Source organism: Erythranthe guttata, chromosome 10 (genome assembly GCF_056151865.1).
Source record: "Erythranthe guttata isolate IM_541 chromosome 10, IM_541, whole genome shotgun sequence".
Lineage (NCBI taxonomy): Eukaryota > Viridiplantae > Streptophyta > Magnoliopsida > Lamiales > Phrymaceae > Erythranthe > Erythranthe guttata.
The window spans coordinates 14714931-14736719 of NC_142542.1; the positions used below are offsets into that span (position 1 = coordinate 14714931).

Consider the following 21789-nt stretch of genomic DNA (forward strand, 5'->3'; position numbering starts at 1 on the left):
ATGTGTTGTAATGGAGGAAAAGTCGAATTGCCCAATTTAATAGAAGCACCAGATCCCCTAAAGATTCTCCTATTTGGTACCGATCGAAGAAGCAAGCATTTCCAAGAACACATACGGTCGTATAATATGATGTTCTCATTCACATCTATTGGAGGAAAGATACAGACTACGATAAACAGAGGATCCGGTCCGTACACGTTCCTACTCCATGGACAAAACTACCATTTAATGGGTAGTTTGTTGCCAGATGAAGGATCGCGTCCCAAGTTTGCTCAACTTTATATATTTGACACGGAGAATGAAGTCAAGAATCGAATGGATGCAGTCAGGTATAAAGCACTTTCAGTTATATGTTCTTATTTTTTTTATATTACAAGAAATTTACTTTATGTTTCATTTTATCGTTGCAGATCCGGAGACAGTTCCAGCGAATTGGATCCTGAGATTGTTTCTACATTGAAGGATATGGTCGATAGCTCAAATATGCTTGCTCAGTCTTACAGAGCTGCCCGGGACAGGCTCGCACAAACAGGAATGGAAGATGTCAAATTGAGACTCATAAAGAAACGGAGTACGGATGGCCGTACTTACAATCTCCCGAACTCCAGTGAAATCGTGGGACTCATTGTTGGTGATTTTGATACCCAGAAGGGTGTTAGAGATATAGTGGTTGAGACACGGTCGAAAAAACTCCAGCGAATCAGTGAGTTGCGCCATTTATATCTTCCATTGCAGTATCCGCTAATATTTCCTTACAGCGAGGATGGTTAGAGTGATGATATACCACTGAGGGAAACATCAGTGAGCGGTACACGTATACGCAAGAAGTTAACAATGCGGCAGTACTTTGCGTATAGGATCCAGAAAAGATTTGGTGACAGCGCGGTTCTGTTGCACTCAAAAAAATTGTGCTAGCAGTTCATGGTCGACGCATTTTCAATGGTTGAATCGGAAAGACTGAAATTCATAAGATTTAACCAGGATAAGTTAAGAGTTGACATGTACAAGGGTATCGAGGAAAGTATTTTGAAGGGAGATACGGATGCTAGATCCATTGGCACGAGGGTTATTCTACCAGGCAGTTTTACCCAAGGTCCAAGATACATGTTTAACAACTTCGTCGATGCTCTTCAAATATGCAACTGGATTGGATTTCCATCGTTGTTCATCACTATAACCTGCAATCCACAGTGGCCGGAAATTCAAAGGGCGTTGAGAGGTACTAATTTGAGACCTGAAGACCGTCCCGATATTCTTGCTCGAGTTTTTAAGATGAAACTCGACAGTCTGATGTCAGATTTGAATAAGGGCAAAATATTTGGTCGCATTAGAGCATGTAAGTATCAATTTATAAGATAAAAGTATAACATAATATATATTTTAGACATTGTCTACTCTTATAATATTATAAATATTTTATTACGTCAAACATTGAATATTTTTGTATATTAATGCTAACCAAATACGTTTAAAATGTAAAATGTTCAGATGTTTGCACAATTGAGTTTCAGAAGCGCGGTCTCCCGCATGCACACATATTGATTTGGCTTCACAATGAAGACAAACCGAAGACATCAAAAGACATAGATAAAATCATATGTGCCGAAATCCCAGATAAGATAACAGACCGAAAGATGTACGATTTGGTTGAGAAGTATATGATTCACGGCCCGTGCGGTCTGGCCAATCAAAACTCTCCATGCATGAAGGACGGGATTTGCACGAAGCGATTTCCAAAGAGTTTTGTAAACCGTACTGAGGCCGATGCAAATGGTTATCCGGTGTACAGAAGAAGAGAAAATGGGAGGACCGTGGTTAAGAAGAAAACATATCTCGACAATGGTTTCGTCGTGCCTTATAACCGTACTCTACTGAAAAAGTACAGAGCACACATTAATGTTGAGTTGTGCAACCAGAATAAATCGATAAAGTATTTATTCAAGTATGTCAACAAAGGACACGATCGGGTCACGGCGGCATTTTATCAATCAAATAATCCAGGTGCAACTCCTGAATGTCGCGATGAGATAAAGATGTACTACGACTGCTGATATCTTTCGGCATGCGAGGCTGCTTGGAGGTTATTTAGCTTTGACATTCACTTTAGAGACCCACCGGTGATTAGGTTAAGCTTTCATCTTCTGGACAGTCAGTCTGTTGTGTTCACAGATAATGACTCATTAGTTGATGTGCTGAACAGACCGACTGCAAAGCAAACGATGTTCCTTGCTTGGTTCCAAGCCAATAAGCTGTACCCTGAAGCTAGAAATTTGAGGTATGGAGAGTTTCCACAGAAATTTGTCTATAAGGAAAAAGCTCGCTGTTGGATGCCGAGAAAGATAGGATTCTCGATCGGAAATGTTACCAATGTACCGCCGGGCAGGGGTGAGGACTATTACTTGAGACTGTTGTTGAACTTTCAAAGAGGTTGGACGTGTTACGATGATCTTAGGAAAGTCGAGGATCACGTCTACCCAACTTTCAAAGATGCGTGCTTTGCGCTTGGACTACTAGATGACGACAAGGAGTACATAGCTGGCATAAAGGATGCAAACGAGTGGGCCAGTGGTGACTATGTGAGACGATTATTCGTCGTACTTTTGGTCGCAAATAATATGAGCAGACTGGAACATGTGTAGGAGTGTTGCTGGAAAGAATTCACCGAGGATATTGCGTACATGCTGCAACAATGTCGTACTAATTCAGGTATGAGAATACATCTTATGTTTTTACACCGTTTACTACACACGTTTGAATTAAAACTATATATTTTTATAATCGCCACATTATGTTATTTTTTCATATTATATTATATTGAAGGTCCACCTGTGTCAGACAATACTCTGAGAAACTACGCTTTGATCGAAATAGAAAATATATTGCAAAGCAACAACAAAAGCCTGAGTAACTTTCCCCCAATGCCGATTCCAATTGGGTCGATGTCGGACGACACGGTAAATAGATTAGTTCTCGACGAGTTGGACTATGACGTTGATGCTACGCGTGAAGAACTTAAAAAATACCTTTCATCCATTACTGATGAGCAGAAAAAAGTGTTCGATGATATCATGGATGTTGTTACAAATGACATAGGTGGACTGTTTTTTCTTTATGGGCATGGAGGAACGGGAAAGACTTTCATATGGAAAACGTTATCGGCTGCTATCCGTTCAAAAGGAGAAATAGTTATAAATGTTGCTTCCAGTGGTATTGCTTCGCTTCTACTTCCAGGTGGCAGAACTGCTCATTCTAGATTTGGACTGCCAATAATTGTACATGAGAGCTCCACATGCAGCATCAAACAACAGAGCCCACAGGCAGAATTGTTGTCTATAGCAAAGCTAATCATATGGGACGAGGCACCGATGATGCACAGGTACTGTTTCGAAGCACTCGACAAAACAATGAAATCTATACTTGATTCAGATATGCCATTCGGAGGCAAGGTTGTAGTGCTTGGAGGGGACTTTCGGCAAATTCTGCCAGTTGAGTTGAAAGCATCGAGACAAGACATTGTGCATGCTACAATCAATTCATCACCGTTGTGGAGACAATGCAAGGTTATGAAGTTAAACAAGAACATGAGACTTGAGTCGTCCTCCTCTTCCGCCAATGCAGATGAAATAAGAGAATTTGCGGACTGGATATTGAGAATCGGCAATGGCGATGCTGGCGAAATAAATGACGGTGATGCCACAATTGAAATTCCCGATGACATGATGATTCGGAATTCTGCAGATCCCTTTTTGGATCTTATAGAGTTTGTCTATCCCGATCTGGTGACCAACCTTTTCACTCCCGAGTATTTCGAAGGCAGAGCAATCCTTGCACCCACTAATGAAAGTGTCGGTTTTGTGAACGATCATTTTTTGTCGATCATAACTGGAGAGGAGAAAGTCTATTTCAGCTCAGATAGTATGTGCAAGGAGGAGTTGTTATCGGATGTCAACGCAGAAATATACTCACCGGAGTTTCTCAACACCATATCATGTTCCGGAATTCCACCGCATAAGTTGACATTGAAAAGAGGTGTTCCCGTTATGCTCATAAAAAATATCGATCAGGTCAGAGGATTGTACAATGGAACAAGGCTTCAGATTATTAATATGGGAAAACACGTTCTCAACTGCAGAATCCTGTCCGGTAAACATGTTGGTGATATGGTGTTCATTCCTAGAATGACTTTGGTACCGTCCAACTCCACATTGCCTATTAAATTCCAGCAACGTCAGTTTCCGTTAATGGTATCATTCGCAATGACAATCAATAAAAGTCAAGGACAAACTCTTTCTCACGTGGGCCTGTACTTGCCGAGACCTGTTTTCAGTCACGGACAGCTCTATGTCGCACTCTCGAGGGTTAAGAGTCGAAGTGGCATAAAGATTTTGATTAACTCGGAATCTGGTGATACGACCAACGTTACAAATAATGTTGTATACAATGAAGTTTTTCAGCGTATATGAAGGTAAGTATTAAAAAATTACAATATTTATTGACGACATTTTTTATCTATTATTTTTATGTTTTGTTATTCCTCATTCGTAGGTTTATTTTAATTGTACTAGGAACTTGCTATGGACTCCGCTCGCTATATTTCATGAAGGTAATTTTTTTACAATAATTTTATGCAATTAAACAATTATATTGGTATTGTTTTGGTAACAATTTACATATTTCGTGTGACCATTTTACAACATATGCAGGTCAGTTGCATTGTATCGGATTTGTTGCATGGGCTTAGGGCGGTTGGTATCAAACAATTCAAGTTTTCAACGTTCATGTCATTATGGTTGTACAAGCTTGGGACCAACTATATATTCGCTCTTTTGTATATGGAAATCAAAACCTTCGTTATTTAGTTTTTTTCACTTATATCAACTTATTTTGAACTTACACCATACAAATTATTTTTATTTTTGAATATGTTTTACTTCTTTTTTTTACTTATTAACAATTAATATCACTATTTTGAGAAACTTTTTTATTATTCAATATTTTTTTTTACGATGAATACCCCGTGCATCGCACGGGTGTATTACTAGTTATAAAATAAAAGAATGGACAAATGGATAATATTAAGTTTAGCGAATTAATTGGATGATCCATGTTAATTGTTTTAATATTTGGGGAAATGTGCAATACCCCCCTCAAATGGAAAATATTATGAGTAAAACCCATTTGACTTTTAAGACTTTTGCCTAAACCCAAAATCCAATCTTAATTAGTGAAACCCCCTCAACAAAATATGATAAGTCGAAACTACCCTTATAAGTAGGTTTTTTAAATAATTGCAATATTTATTTTCCATAACCTCTCACGTGATTGTAGGATTACATTAATTCTCTCTTTATATCTCCATATCTCTCTGGTTCTCTCTCCTCTCGTTCTCTCAGAATTGGGGTATCATCATATATTATTACAGACACCTCTCGATTCTTTTCTCTGATCAACTAATGCAGATTTATATAATTATTGGTCGATATTTTTTTTTTACTTTTTGCGCTTACGAAACATTGATCTCTCAATGTCTGAGATTCAATTCAATCTCACACAACTTGGTGTTCCTGTCTTGGTGCAAAAAGAATTGCTACTATTTTTTGGTGTTTATATGTGAAAGAACTTTGAGGGTGAGTTTTTTTTTTCACGCTCTTTCCACAAAATATATATATATATATATATATATATATATATATATATATATATATATATATATATATATATATATATATATATATATATATATATATATATATATATATATTATATATATATATATAATGTCTATGTATTTATTTTTCACTCACTGTGTGTGTGTGTGTGAACTCACTCTGCATCAAATTGTCTGATGTGTGTGTGTTTATTTTTCACTCTCAGTGTGTGTGTGTGTGTGAGAACTCACTCTGCATCAAATTGTCTGATGTGTGTGTATTTATTTTTTAGTCACTGTGTGTGTGTGCGCGTGTGTGTGTGTGTGAAGACTGAAGAGGATAGATATCTAGGTCACCACTTGCTAACTGTAAATGTTTATGGAATAAAATTTGATAACAGTTTGGTTGTTCACAATATGAAATAGGTAGGTAGGTAGATAATCGAAATAAAATTGTCTGTTTGAGTGTGAAAGAAGCTTATTGGGCAAACTTTGTGCTCAAGGGATTGAATTTCTCGAGTGTTTGTGCTCTGGAACAATATATATATATATATATATATATATATATATATATATATATATATATATATATATATATATATATATATATATATATATATATATATATATATATATATAGACTAGGAGTGTAGTCACATCGGAGTCACATTGGAGTCACATTGAATGCACAGTTATTGAATAAATATAGACTTAATATGACTACAGTCAAGGTTAATTGATATATTTTTTTTCTCGAATTAATTGTCGAACAACAGACTAATTGGAGATAATCAACTATGTAGTCATATATAGTCATATGTAGCCATACATAGTCATATATAAAATTTGTAGGTTTTTATTCTAATTTACAATGATGTTGTTGGTTGTTTTTAGTTGAAAAATTGATACATGTGATTTTTTCGATGTATTTGTGTGGCTACAAGTTGACTTGTAATAACAAAATTCAAAATTATGATTTTTTTTGTGTGGATGTTGATTGAATTTTTTTGTAAATAATAGGCGATCTTCGTTTTTTTTAATGTAATTCGGTAAACATGACTGTACTACACCATATAATCAGGTATTTAACGTTGAAAATGCAAAAACAGGCAAAATAAAGAAAGAATATGACTACAGTTGATATAGTCACATACAGTCATATTAGGCAATAGTCATATTCAACTATAGTCATATTCAGCGTAGTAAATTTGTCGGGGAAATTTCAATTTTTCGTTTAAAAAGAATTTAAGAAAATATTAAAAAAATATTAAAACAAATAAATAATAAAAAAAATATAAAATAAAAAATAAAAAATAGGGAATCTTCGTTGTTTTATATGATTTGGTTATTTATATGATTTGGTAAACATGACTATGCCATATAATCGGAACTTTTAAGTTCAAAATGTAAAAAACAACAATACAAAGAAAGAATATGACTACAGTTTATAGTCACATATAGTCATATTCAACCATAGTCATATTCGGCGTTGCAAACCTGTCGAGAGAAAAATTTCAATTTTTTGTTTAAAAAAAGTTTAAAAAAAAATTAAAATAATATTTTTATTAAAAAATATTAAAATTAAAAATAAATTCAAAATGACTAAATAAATTCCAAAAATAATATAAAAATAAAAAATAAAAATAATAAAATCCGAGTATTTTTTTATTTTATTTTTTTGATTTCGTAGCAATTTTTTAGGAATTTGGAACAGATTTTTAGGAATTAAATTATTATGGAAAGAGAGAAAAAAGGAATAATTGAGATAAATTAGGGAAAATATATAATTAAGCCTAATTAGCAGGATTAGGTGCCTCATTAATAGGGATTTCGAAATTACTGGATAATTAAAAAAAAAACGTGATACACTACTAGAGGGGTAAGATTGGAAATAAATATTCTAGGGGGTTTTCATAAAGAAAGAATTATGGTATGGACATATCACTAGTTTTTATCTAAATGAGGGGTGTATTGCTAATGACCCCTTAATATTTAATGCACTAAAGATTCAGCAGTAGTTGATTCAATGATAAGCTAGTATGGGCATTTTTAATACATTTAAAATTAACATCATTATACATCATTTCAATAATATATTTTAATAATTTTAAAATCACGAGACATACCAAAAAAAACATCATCATACATATATCTCATAAAATAAAATAAAAGAAAAAGAAAAAGAAAAAATGTAATGTAGTTAGAGGTGTCGGAGTGCAATTTTGGAATTCCACAAATTCCGATCAAAAAATATCCGAATTTAAACCATACATTTTTTGCACGGAATTGGAATTTTAAATAAAACTACCAAAATTTCGATTCCGACGACTTTAGTTACAATTATTTTTATTGTTTTTCGAAATATATAATATAATTTTCTGATTTATTTTTGTAATTCCATAATATAATGTATGTTATATTTTATATGAAAATTTTGAATAAGGGTCAAATAAACTAAAAACCTTGAAAAAAAAAATTAGCTTCAGAACTATCTGTTGCATTTTTTCTTATATCAAAAACCATGTGTTGTATATTGTTTTTTTTAGGGTAAATTACCCCCATATCCCTGAGGTATGCTTAAATAACTTTATGGTCCTTGTGGTATCGATAATTACACTCCCCCCCTTGAAACATAGTTATAAACTCTAATGGGATAATGCATTGGATACGTTATTACGATATAGTTCTAACGGACTATTTGGTTTCAGGAAGTGGTGGAGACAACAAATAGTTATGAGTGACTTAATAAATGTTGGGGGAGCTATGTCACCCCATAACTCTATTGTTATCTCCACCACTAGCTAAAAGTAATAGTCCGTTATATCCCTATCGGAATAATGTATCCAATGCCTTATCCCATTAGAGTTTCTAACTACGTTTCAGGGGTGAATGTAATTATCGATACCATAAGGACCTTAAAATTATTTAAGCATACCTGAGGGGTGTGGTTGTAATTTACCCTTTTTTTTTAGTGTTTTTATGCAAAGTCCCTGACCAACCATTTTTATTATTCTAGGTTCAAGGGTTATATCTCTTTCGCCAATTTTATCCCTTAAATATGTATTATAAATAAATGCGAAATAATGTATTAAAACCAATTACTAATTGTAACCCCAAATTAACTTCAACTTAATCAATTTTGACCACAAAAATCCAATTTCGACCTTTTCTTTTTTTGAATATATTTTTTCTCAATTTTTGTTTCTGGTGCCGGTTTCCGGCGTTAACTTTTTTAATATTTTTTTCCCTAAATTGTTTCCCTTTTTTTTACGCTTGCCGCTGAACATGGACCGTAGTTGTACTATCAATAACAGTAATTATACTGTCGGTGACAGTAGTTGTTCTGTCGTTGATAGTACAATTACTGTCAACCACAACAATATTATTATTTTATTGGGTTTTTTTGTTTGATTTTTCGGCAAGTCAACGTAATTATATTACTGTCGTTGGCTGTAAAATTAACACAATAATATTACTGACAACCACATAAATATAATTTTTTTGGTTTTTTGTTTTGTTTGAGTTGTAGACAGATTAACTTAATAATATTATTGTCTACTATTGTAATATAACTGTAAACACAATAATATTACTATGGTTGACGGTAATATTACTGTTGTTACAGTAATATTACTGTGGATGACAATAATATTACTCTCAACCACATCAATATTAATTATTTTGGCTTTTTATTATGTTTACTTATGTTGAACGAACAACATATTAATATTACTCTATTACACAATATTAGTGATTTTTGTTGTGTAAATATTACTGTGCAACAGAGTAACAGTAATATAGTTAATATGACTATCAACGACAACAATATTACTATTTAAACAAGCAAAAATATATTGAAGAAAAAAATCAAATAAAAAAACAACAAAAAAAAAAAAGTCAACACCGCCGGAGACCGGCGTTAACCGCCGGAGACCGGCGTTAACCGCCGGCAGAAAGAAGAAAAATAACAATAAAACGAAAAAGAAAAAAAATCGAAAGAGTCAACGCCGAAAACCGGCGAAAAAAGGAGGAGAAAAAAAAAATAGTCAACGGCGGCGACGAACGAAATTGTACTCAAAATTGAATAATTTGAGAAATTTGGGGTCAAATTGAGGTTAAATTAAATAAAAATGATGAAATTAGAACATATTAAAATGTGAGGGGTATTTTAGTCTTTTACAGACCTCTGGACAATGTCTTGACTTTGGACCCCTTAGTAAATAAGTATTCATTGATGAACTTATTTGAAATGGACCTTTATTTTGTAGTATTTTGACATTGGTTACCCTTTATGCTAGTTTTACTATGGGCTCCAATGAAATTTTTGTTGATCAAGGTATTTTAATTTATATAATCCTAAAACAATAAAAAAAATAAAAAAAGAAGAAAAAAAAAAAAAGAAAAGAAAAAAGGATGACAGAAAAACACGACTTTCAGTAATGTTCCACGAGGGTGCAAGAGAAGCGCACCTGGGTGGTTGAATGAAGCTTTCTCTGTAGACAGGCACCTCGGTGCCGGGATTAGCGCATCTGAGAAACCTGAATCTCTGTACTGTGGCACCATTGTGGTGTTTGCTTAAAAAAAAAAAAAAAAAGTTTGTACAAAACAGAGACAGAGCCGTTTCCTTCTTGTTTTATGTTTTCTTGTCTTTGCTTTCTTTTCACTAAAAATAAAGCAAAGCTAGTGTTTGTTCATATTCGCAACCAGCAGAAAAATGAATCCTCTTCTACAAACTCCACTCCGAATACTAGGGCAGAAATTCGCAAGTCAAGCTGCGAAGCAGTTCTCTGCAGTTTGGAATATTGATAAATCGACAATGGAGCTGCAAAGAAAGATTGAGAAGATAAGAGCTATGTTGGATAGCATGGAAGAAATTAGATGGACTTCCTCTAACGAAAAGGCATGGAAGGTTTTACTGGAATTTGCGGTTTCAGTCGTGTACTCTACCGACGATTTGCTCGATGGAATTTATTTGGATGTTCTAAAATACAGAGCCAAGCTCTCTGAAAATTCCTCCAATGAAGGAGAAACGGAGGTAAGAAACATGCTTCTTTCGACTTTCGATTCAAAGTTGGCCACTAAAGTAGCAAATCGAGTGAAGAAGTTGGAAAAAATTGAAAGAAATATTGAGTCGCTTTACAATAATGAGAGGTCCAAGAAGGTTTTAGAATCTAGGCCTTACAGTTCTGTGGTGGACAAGATGCGTGTGGTTGGACGAGACATAGAAATTAAACATATTGTTGATACATTGTTGGCCGACGAGGGAGATGATGTTTCTGTCATACCTATTGTGGGTATGGCCGGAATTGGAAAGACAACTGTAGCACAAATTGCTTACGGTGATGATGTTAGACTTGGTGATAAATTTGATTTGAAGATGTGGACCTCTGTGGGTATAAATTTTGATATCATCAGCATCACAAGGTCTATAATAGAGTCTGCCTTAGGAGAAAGATGTGAGTTATCGAACATTGATTCCATTCAAATGAAACTTCAGAAATTGATTCATGGGAACAAGTTTTTATTGGTTTTGGATGATTATTGGAGTGAAAACTATGAGGACTGGGCCCAATTGTTTTCTCCGTTCATGTTCGGGTTAAAAGGAAGCAAGGTCTTGGTTACCACTCCTAGTACGGCCGTGTCCCAAATTGTCGGCACCGCCCCTTCAATCGTTTTGAAGGACTTAACCGATGAATATTGCTCACTAATTATCAAGAACCGAGTGCATATAGACGACTTACACTTGGAGCCTATTCGGATGGAAATAGCAAAAAAGTGCAAAGGGCTTCCTCTCATAGCGACGACTATTGGTACAATGCTCCGCTACAAGCGTGGTCGTACCGAGTGGGAGTACGTTTTGAGCTGCGATTTATGGCACTTGGCAGAGATTAAAAATCAAATCTTCCCGGTGTTAGCACTTGGCTATTTTCAACTTCCATTAGAGCTAAAAGCATGCTTGGTTTATAGTTCATTTTTTCCGAGTTCTCACGAATTCACAATGAATGAATTGGTTTTACTCTGGATGGCAGAAGGTTTAGTAATTCCCACGGGAAAGATGCGCCCGGAAGATGTTGCTTGCGGTTACTTCAAGAAGTTGCTATCGGCCGCTTTCTTCCGTCTCTCCATAAACCAAAATTCGAAGGGGCAAGAATCTTACAAAATCCATGATGTGATTCACAGCATGATCCGGTTTATATCCGGTGATATCTGCCTTTCCCGGGAAGTTGAACAAACAAGCAAAGAAGAATTCGTCTTCGAAGTTGAACAAACAAGCAAAGAAGAATTCGTCTTCCCAAAAGGAACCCGTCATATGTTTGTGGACCGCAAGATTGTGCATAATGTGGTGCCAAAAAACTCACACAAGAAGAACTTGCGGACTCTGATAGTGTCATCCAAAAGTAGTGACACAACCAAGGTCTCGTTTGATTTTCTTTTAGATATGAAGCACGCAAGAGTGATAGATTTGAGCAATATGGGTATTGATAATGTGCCCCATTCGATTTTTGAAATGAAGCGTCTTCGCCTTCTCAATCTTTCTGGGAATCCTTTCTATGCGTTGCCCGATTTGTTTGGGCAGCTCACCGCTTTAGAGACACTAAAGCTTGAGAAATGTGATGGACTTAAGCAGTGGCCAAAGAACATGAAGAACGTCGTTACTCTACGGCATCTTATTTTTAGTGCACGTATGCTACAAAACATGCCATTGGAGTTTCGTAAATTGGTGAATCTTGAAACGTTGTCTGCGTTTATAGTGGGAAAGAGTAAAATTCATCATGGTATTCAACATCTTAAAGACATGGATATGCTAAGAGGATCCATTTGCATTGTAAATCTTGAGTATGTACTTAGTCATGATGATGCAAAGGAAGCTAGCCTACACACGAAGCCATTCCTTGACAAGATCGAATTTGTATGGAAGGCCGCAGTAAAAAATGGTGAAGAAGTTCTTGACGGTCTTTGTCCCCATAAAAATGTGAAGGAGTTGGTGATCGCAAATTATAATGGTGAAAAGTTTCCTAATTGGTTGAGCACTCTGCCCCAGCTTTCAGTTATTCACTTGATGCGTTGTACGAAGAACTCCGTCCTGAACGAATTGAGGATACTGGAAAATCTTAAATCGCTTGTCATTGAAGAGATGCCTATGTTGGACACTGTTAGTAGTCGGTTTTCCGGATTACTATGTCTGGAGTCTCTCAAGATAGTAAAGATGAAGAAAATGACTGCTTGGGGAATGTCTGTAGTTTCCGGTGAAAGTCGTTTCCCTAATCTTCGTATTCTTGAAATCAATGAGTGCCAAATGCTAAAGGAGTTGCCGGTGCTTACCGATACAAAACTTGAATGTCTAACAATCGTTAATTGTCCCAAACTTCTTTCATTGCCAATTGATGGTTTGCCCAAATCTCTTAAAGAATTGGTGATCTCAGGATGTGATAAGCTCAAACATACGTGCAGCGTAGGCGAAAGGGATTATAAAAAGATTGAATGGGTTGAGAAGATAACTATTGACGGTCAGACTCTGCATATTATCAAGTCTCCTAGCATGAAAAGCATTGTTAATCCAGATTCAGAGGACCGTACTAGAGGTATTTGTACGCGAAAGACATTTGTGCTCCATTTGAATTTTTATTTGCTTTGCAATTTATGATTAGTCCAACTGGATTTGTTTATTTGTGTTTCAGATAGCCGAGAATAGCGTGTACGTGAAGGGGGCATCAGTCTTAGGCTGTCATCTTTGGGACAGGTAGTTCCTAACTTAACTCATGCTATTTACATTGTTGTCCAGTAATGTGATTCGACGAATGAATATTTGAGAATCATAACCCCTAAGCTTTAGATTCAAATGTGTAAAGACCAAATTTGGAATGTAGGTAAGAGGTATATTCAGTAATAGACTTGCAATTTAAGTTCTATGATCGACCACTAGTTTTGGTTCCGAATTTGGTGTCGGCAATTAATGATATGATTTTGTTGCTGACAAAAAGCAAGGAGGTAATTATCATATCTTTCTATTGATTTATTTTTTAGTTTAAAATGTGAATATAGCTCATTTACCAGCATTCTTAGTTCAACCATATATGAAAAATGACACCTTTTGCTGATTAGTTTTCTTTGATAACTTGGACACAGGTTTTGAAAGCTCATTATCAGATGTTGTGGAAGTTGAGGATTTCTCTCCTACTGAACCCGGATTTTGATTTTTATGTTGTGGAAACATGAGATTTTTCATTTTTATTCACTCATATTCGGAATCTTAGCAGCTCTAGCTAGGCTCTCATATTTTTGTTGTTCTCCCGTGTTTATCGATGTGCTCGTGTGACTGTGTCAGATGTAGTTGTTAAATTACATACCCAGTTTTCAGGTGAGAAGAAAAAAAAAAAAAAAAAAGATGATCTGCACCTCACTTTCTGTAATTTTCCACCGCGGTGCCAGTTAAGAAAGATAACGAGCCCTAGTAAGCCCTCTCTCTGTAGACAGGCACCTCGGTGCCGTTTAGGCGCACCCGGATGCTTAGGTTGCAACCTAAATCTCTGTAGTGTGGCACCGCAGTGCCGTGTTATTGCACCTAGGTGCCTTAATAAATATCTTAAATTCTTTGGTTAATTATTTCTCATACTCTTATTTTGTGTAATGCGTTCCGAATAGTCTAAAAAAGCAAATAATGTTAGTTTGAAACATCATTTCAGATATTCATTTCCCGTAACTTGATTATTACATAGGGGTGGAGATCAGACGAATACGGTCGTAATTAGTACTTTTGGAAAAAATTCAATCCTTAGCATTTGAACTGAAAAACCAAACCAATTCAAATTTCATCCTGATAAAAAAAAGAAAAAGAACACCGAAAATCAAAATTTTGCTAGAAGATTAACCACACAAGCATGATGCTCGATCTCTGGCCGATTTTTGTGGACCCCACTCAATTCATGCTTTCGAACAATGAAAGTCCATTATGTTAAACAACTCGAGCGATTTCATCGCATTGCAAGCCCGGATATAATAGCGTTCCTATCTCTACTATCAAAAAACAACTCCCCGAGTACATTAGTCAAAACGCAAGCTCGATCATTCTCTAAAACTTTAATCACCCAATGAATGGAGTAGATTTTTTCTTCAATCCTATGTTGTAATAAAAGCATAAACGAAGTACTTGTCCGGTGAGGGTCCATTTTTGAGAGTCAAATCCCGAGGACTTGTTCGAGTGGTACATGTGCCGACCTCAGGCATGTATGCTTCCCTCTGTATGTGATATCAACTGCATTCGGCTCATATGCTGACATACGCACTTCTTTCATAGCCATACAACCTTCCCTCACATGATCTATACATCTGTAATAGGTTATGCACATTCAGAAACATAGGTTTTTCAGAAAAAAATATTTAACGATCATTTCTTAACATGTGTGTGTAAAAACCTTAAAAGACACGTGTATTATTTTGAAAGGGAGAGACCGTAGTATATTGAGCACAAAGAAGTAGATTAGATCAAGTAGCATGCATACATATTCGTCACCTTGTGAGAAGGGGAGCAAATATATATTCTCGGCCGTACTTCCTCCAACTGTATCCATCGTCGAATTCTTCGGATGGTGCCTTAGGTCTCACTGTCACCCGTGCGCTGCAAAGAGACCCGAACAAAATATATGCTAATCGATGAAAATTTCGAAGAGTGAAGAACAACCACCTTGGATTTTATACATTTATGATAAATTTTTTTTAGTAAAAATATTAATCACCTTTCGTCTGATGAGGATGACACAACGTTGTACTGACATTGTCCTTGTGGAGCAAATAGTTTAAGAAGGGATAGAGCCTCCTCGTACGAGACCAACTTACTCTCTAAAACACTATCTCCGATTTTGGAAGAAGATTCTTTTAGATGTTTCACTTTTTCTTTCCCTTTGGTAATCTCGTTTACGAGTTTCTTGTATTCCTCTGAAGAAGAAGAAGATACGCTCGCCATTCTTATACCTGTCACGACATTGAAAGATTCAAACATATTTTTATATGTTCAAAGAAATAGAGAAGACCACAAGTTTGTAACTGAATTAGCTATTTTTGACAATTTAGAAAGAGTTTTGTAGATCTGACACCACATATGTAAACTTTAGACCAATTCTTCATTAAAAATAGATTATTACTATTAGGGTCAAATTACGAAACCCCCTCCTCATGTTTGGATAATTACAACCAACCCCCAACTATGAATCTTCTTACACGTTTATCATTTATGGTGTCATATTCAAATTCAACAGAATCTTTTAGATTCCGAGAAATGTTCTCTAGTTTGTACTCGTTTTGTGCAAAAATATAGTTTCTAATAATGCACCACAATCTGATATTTATAAGCCAAGAGACACATCTTATGATCATCTTGTTTCAAAATGTGGAGCTTGAATGGGGTAAAACAGGGTGGGTTTTTCGCACTTTGCACGCTTGAATTACACCCTTTTGGCACTTTGCACCCTTAAATTGCAAAATTGGCAGATTGCACCCTTTAAACATAAATTGTTTGGCACTTTGCACCCCAAATCACTTTTGGCTTAGAAAAATTACTTGCAACTTGCTGAAAATCTGGAAAATGGACAAATTTGTAATTCTCTAATTATCTATCTTCTTCCACCAATTCTTAATCATCGTTCTACCATTTTTATCCTTCGTCATTTTAATAAAAAAAAAAAAACCTAAATTCTTTTTAGCCATTTCTAATTGCCATAATATGTAAATTTTGAACTAAAACTCAAGAATGGTCGTAATACATAGACAAGAGTTCGATACCACACCTTCAGAAGATCAAGTTTTATTCCATTGTAACGCTATTTTCTAATCATTTTTCAGATCCAAACTATTCAATGGGAGCACAAAATTCCTCCCATCATGAAACTAATAAGCACCACCTCCTTGCCAACAAATAAACCTCCCAATAGCCTTATTGTGTCATTTGACTGATTTATCACTGAAAGAAATGTCTAAAAAGATATTAGGAGTTTTTGATTAAAGGGATCATGAAAGATAAAAATGGTGGAAGGGTGATTAACAATTGGGAGAAGAGGATAGATAACAAGAAAATTATGAATTTGCCAATTTTCCATGTTTTCGAGCAAGTTGCAGGTAAGTTTTCTAAGCCAAAAGTGATTTGGGGTGCAAAGTGGCAAACAAGCTATGTTTAAATGGTGCATTATGCTAATTTTGTAATTTAAGGGTGCAAAGTGCTAAAATGGTGTAATCCAAGGGTGCAAAGTGCAAAAAACCCGGTAAAACAGGTACAAATTGGAGAATAATGTAGAATTATTGTTGTGATTACCTAAATATGACCCATTATTATAATGATTGTTGTTAAAAACAGAGTATTTTGTTTGTTGAAAAAAAGAGATGGGTAGAGTATAATATTGTCCAAGAATGATGGGAGCTAACCGATTGGCTAACATGTCATATCTGAAACACCAACTGACCGGAGAAGAAGGAACGGGCAATGAGATCTACGAAGTGGTCGATCGGGTGACGGGCGTGAAATACTTTTTGAAGGAATTCCGCCGCGGCGGCGGCGGAATTGAGATTCTGATGAAATTGGAACATCCGAACCTCTTGAAATGTGTCGAGGTTATCGAAATCAAGGGGAAGATCTATCTTCTGTTCGAGCTGTTGTATAGGTTTCTCTCTTCTTGTATGAAGACACACAAAGATGATGAATCAAAAAATAGATGGGCAGTCGAGAAACTTCTTTGCCATCCATTTTTCAATCAGCTTTCTGCCACCACTTCATTCAACCAAAAGGTACCCTACATAATTTTTTATTAATTTTTTTTTTTTTTTAAATCTGTTGTATATATGTATAGTTTTTGGTTAACCTTTGCAGATGAAGTTACCTGCTGCTATAAAACATGAAGCATCTCCCTCTGAAGAAACTACAGAACAAATTAATCTTAGAGCAAAACGACGAAAAGCTTATGAAGAACATGGCATAGAAGAAGAAGACATTGAAAATTCGCAAGTTCCCCTAATAGATTACTGGAACTGTATTCGCCACCTGGACCTCCAGATTTTTGGCCAGCTGAGGGTCATGCCTAGTGGGATGGGAAACTTAACCAAACTCCAAACATTAGATGCGTTCATCGTGGGGGAAACCGACGATGGGTGCGGAATAACGGAGCTGAAAAACATGAACGAGATCGCCGGGTCGTTCTCTATCCTAAATCTTCATAATGTATCTAACGCGGAAGAAGCAAAGGCAGCTGCATTGTGCGATAAGAAACGCATAGATAATCTGTACTTGTATTGGGGTAGTGTCGAAAACCCCGATGCAACCGACATCTTAGAATGTCTGCAGCCTCATTTTAACCTTAAAGTTTTAGACATTTCAGATTATTGTGGTTCGAAGCTTCCGAGCTGGATAACCAATCCATCTTTTGTCGATCTTTCCACAATATTCCTCATAAGATGCATAAATTGCGACACGTTGCCCTCGTTTGGCGAACTGCCGTCTCTTAAGAGCCTCGATCTTGTGGAGATGACAAGTGTGAGGGATATTAATTCCCTATTCTGCAGAAAGTCCGAAACTCGTGTTAAAGTTGCATTTCCGAAGCTAGAGAAATTGAGTATCGACGACATGCCGAACCTTGTGGAATGGTCTGGAATGGAGGATGGTGATTTCCCATGCCTCAAAGATGTTACGATTGGATCATGTCCGGAACTTACGGTTCTTCCGTCTCTGTTGCATCTCCGCTCACTCGAATCATTGGAAATAAACGACTGCGAAAAGATGATTTCTTTGCCTGAATTGCCGGCTTCGGTTCAAGATCTCAGGGTACGTTGCTGCCCTAAAATGAGTAAGCGGTTGTACTACAAGGATGGAAGACGAGAGATTGCACATGTAAACAACATTTGGATTGATCTTGAAAAATTATCTTTACATTAAAAAGTTTGTGTCTGAATTATATTTTTACATTGCTTTCTACTTCTCTGGTTCTGGTTAACTAGCAAGTTTCACGTGTCTTATTATTTTATTTATTTATTTATTTTTCCATGGATTACTTAGATTTTGCATTTGTTTAGTTATATTTTTTTTCAAATAATATATAATTTAAGGTAAATTTCAAACCCCCTGAATGTAGGCCAAATTACAATAAATACCCCCACCTATCCGTAATTACTAAAATACCCCCAATGTTTGTTTCCGTCTTGCACCAACCTCCTTACGGTGTCTGATTCCTCATAAAATATTTTTGAGTCTAGGCAATATTTTCCGAAAAATGTCAATTGTACTCCTGCAGACGTGGAATTTCTTTTTAAGGGTCAAAATTACTCTCTAGTAAAAAAGCTTTCGTGAAAAATCACATCATAAGGGGGTTGGTGTACTATATATTGGAACAAATGTCGAGGGAATTTTGGTAATTACGGATATTTGGGGTACTTTTTGTAATTTAGCCTAAGTCCAGGTGATTTTCATAATTTACCCTATAATTTATATGCCTGAGAGTCATGACTATATTTAGGGTAAATTACACCTACACCCTTAAGGTATACTAAAATAACTTTAAGGTCCCTCTAGTATTGATAATTACAGCCGCGCCCCTAAATTAATTACCGGAGCCAAAATTTCATGTCCTGGGGACCGATATGCACTATATTTGTTTTCCGCGGGGGCATTAATGCTACCATGATGAAAAATTATAAATCTTTCTTATATAAAGTAATAAGGATTTAAGAAATGTTTGGGAAGTCATGTCACATCTTACCTTTCTATGTTGTCTCCACCACCGCCTGAAAATAATAGTCCGGTAGAACCTTAACGGAATAACTTATCCAATGTATTATTCCGTTAGTGTTTCGGACAATGTTTCAGGGGGGGTGATTGTAATTACCAATACCACAGAGACCTTAAAGTTATTTTAACATACTTCAAGGGTGTAGGTGTAATTTATCCTTATATTTATTTAATTTCTTTGGGTAAATTACACCAACAACCCCTGAGTTATGCTTAAATAACTTTAAGGTTCATGTGGTATCGATAATTACACTCACCCCCTGAAACATAGTTAGAAACTCTAATGGGATAATGCATTGGATACATTATTCCGATACAGTTCTAAGGGACTACGACTTTTAGCTAGTGGTGGAGACAACATAGAGTTAGGGGGTGACATGGCTCCCCAACATTTCTTCAATCACTTATAGCTCTTTGTTGTCTCCAAACTTCCTGAAACTAATAGACCATTAGAATTCTATCGGAATAAAATATCAAATGCATTATCCAATTATTGCTTCTAACTATGTTTTAGGGGAGTGAGTGTAATTATCGTTACCACAGGGACCTTAAAGTTATTTAAGCATACCTCAGAGGTGTGGATGTAATTTACCCAATTTTTTTCTTAGCAACTTTTGTTTTCTTCTTAGCAACTGTTTCTTTTTGTTTCTTAATGCTGAGAACTGAGAACTTCTTTTATTGTTACGGCAATATCTTAAGCAATTTATGTTACATGCTACTTGAAACTATGTTTATTTTATTGTACTGTCTCTTTGCATAAATTAATTGTATGATATTGTATATAATAGACCGTCAAAATATATAACAAATTTTGAAATTTCATATCTACGGGGCATTACGTATGCGCGGTGCGACTCCCCTAGTATATATATATACACTATTCTTACTACTTTAGTTGATAATTTACACTATTTAAGACTTAATTGCTTAAAATATCACATTATTAATTGTTTTATAAATAAATAAAATTATATATGATTAATTTAATATAAAATAAGTTTCTAGTTATTGTGTAATATGAATGATCAAATAAAATATTTCAATCATATTGAATATAAAAATGTAAATGTTTGCTCACTAATACAATATTTGTATGGGTTCTTCTACACGTTAATGGTTAAAATGACCTTGTTTCTCTTAAACGCTTATATATGTTGATAATAGAATATTCCAAGATATGAATAAATTATTAAGTTTAAATTAAATTATTCGTAGTTAACTCAAAAAATATATTATTTTATACATTATGTATAAAATTCTACCAAAATGTACATTAATATACAATGTTAATATATATATTTCAAATTTCAAATAATAAATAAGTTTTATTATAAAATAAAAGAATGGACAAATGGATAATATTAAGTTTAACGAATTAATTGCATGATCCATGTTAATTGTTTTAATATTTAATGCACTAAAGATTCATCAGTTGATTAACTTGATTCGATGATAAGCTAGTATGGGCATTTTTAATACATTTAAAATTAACATCATTATACATCATTTCAATAATATATTTTAATAATTTTAAAATCACGAGACATACCAAAAAAAACATCATCATACATATATCTCATAAAATAAAATAAAAGAAAAAGAAAAAGAAAAAATGCAATGTAGTTAGGGGTGTCGGAATGCAACTTTGGAATTCCACAGATTCCGATTAAAAAATATCCGAATTTAGAACCGTGCATTTTTGGCACGGAATTGGAATTTTATATAAAACTACCAAAAATTTCGATTCCCGACGACTTTAGTTACAATTATTTTGATTATTTTTCGAAATATATAATATAATTTTCTGATTTATTTTTGTAATTCCATAATATAATGTATGTTATATTTTATATGAAAATTTTGAATAAGGGTCAAATAAACTAAAAACCTTGAAAAAAAATAATTAGTTTCAGAACTATCTGTTGCATTTTTTCTTATATAAAAAACCATGTGTTGTATATTGTTTTTTTTAGGGTAAATTACCCCCATATCCCTGAGGTATGCTTAAATAACTTTATGGTCCCTGTGGTATCGATAATTACACTCACCCCCTTGAAACATAGTTATAAACTCTAATGCATTGGATACGTTATTACGATATAGTTCTAACGGACTATTGGTTTCAGGAAGTGGTGGAGACAACAAATAGTTATGAGTGACTTAATAAATGTTGTGGGAGCTATGTCACCCCATAATTCTATTGTTATCTCCACCACTAGCTAAAAGTAATAGTCCGTTATAACCCTATCGGAATAATGTATCCAATGCCTTATCCCATTAGAGTTTCTAACTACGTTTCAGGGGGTGAATGTAATTATCGATACCATAAGGACCTTAAAATTATTTAAGCATACCTGAGGGGTGTGGTTGTAATTTACCC

The 21789-nt window shown here is 34.9% G+C and overlaps 3 protein-coding genes across 3 annotated transcripts; 2 read left to right on the top strand and 1 right to left on the bottom strand.

Annotated features, from left to right (window-relative positions):
* The first annotated feature begins 921 nt into the window (after positions 1 to 921).
* LOC148767652 (uncharacterized) lies at positions 922 to 4463 on the top strand. The gene is made up of 5 exons (XM_088824734.1): positions 922 to 1336; positions 1489 to 2035; positions 2150 to 2576; positions 2640 to 2706; positions 2821 to 4463. Exons 1-5 carry the CDS (start codon positions 922 to 924, stop codon positions 4461 to 4463), a joined length of 3099 nt encoding a protein of 1032 aa, XP_088680860.1.
* Positions 4464 to 10361: 5898 nt separating this feature from the next.
* LOC148767653 (putative disease resistance RPP13-like protein 1) lies at positions 10362 to 13842 on the top strand. Its single transcript, XM_088824735.1, has 2 exons — positions 10362 to 13230; positions 13775 to 13842. The coding sequence occupies exons 1-2, from the start codon at positions 10362 to 10364 to the stop codon at positions 13840 to 13842; spliced, it is 2937 nt and encodes a 978-aa protein (XP_088680861.1).
* A 981-nt stretch (positions 13843 to 14823) lies between these two features.
* On the bottom strand, positions 14824 to 15608 carry LOC148767654 (putative WRKY transcription factor 46). Its single transcript, XM_088824736.1, has 3 exons — positions 15382 to 15608; positions 15159 to 15263; positions 14824 to 14974 (listed from the first exon to the last, which is right to left on the bottom strand). The coding sequence occupies exons 1-3, from the start codon at positions 15606 to 15608 to the stop codon at positions 14824 to 14826; spliced, it is 483 nt and encodes a 160-aa protein (XP_088680862.1).
* Positions 15609 to 21789: the final 6181 nt, after the last annotated feature.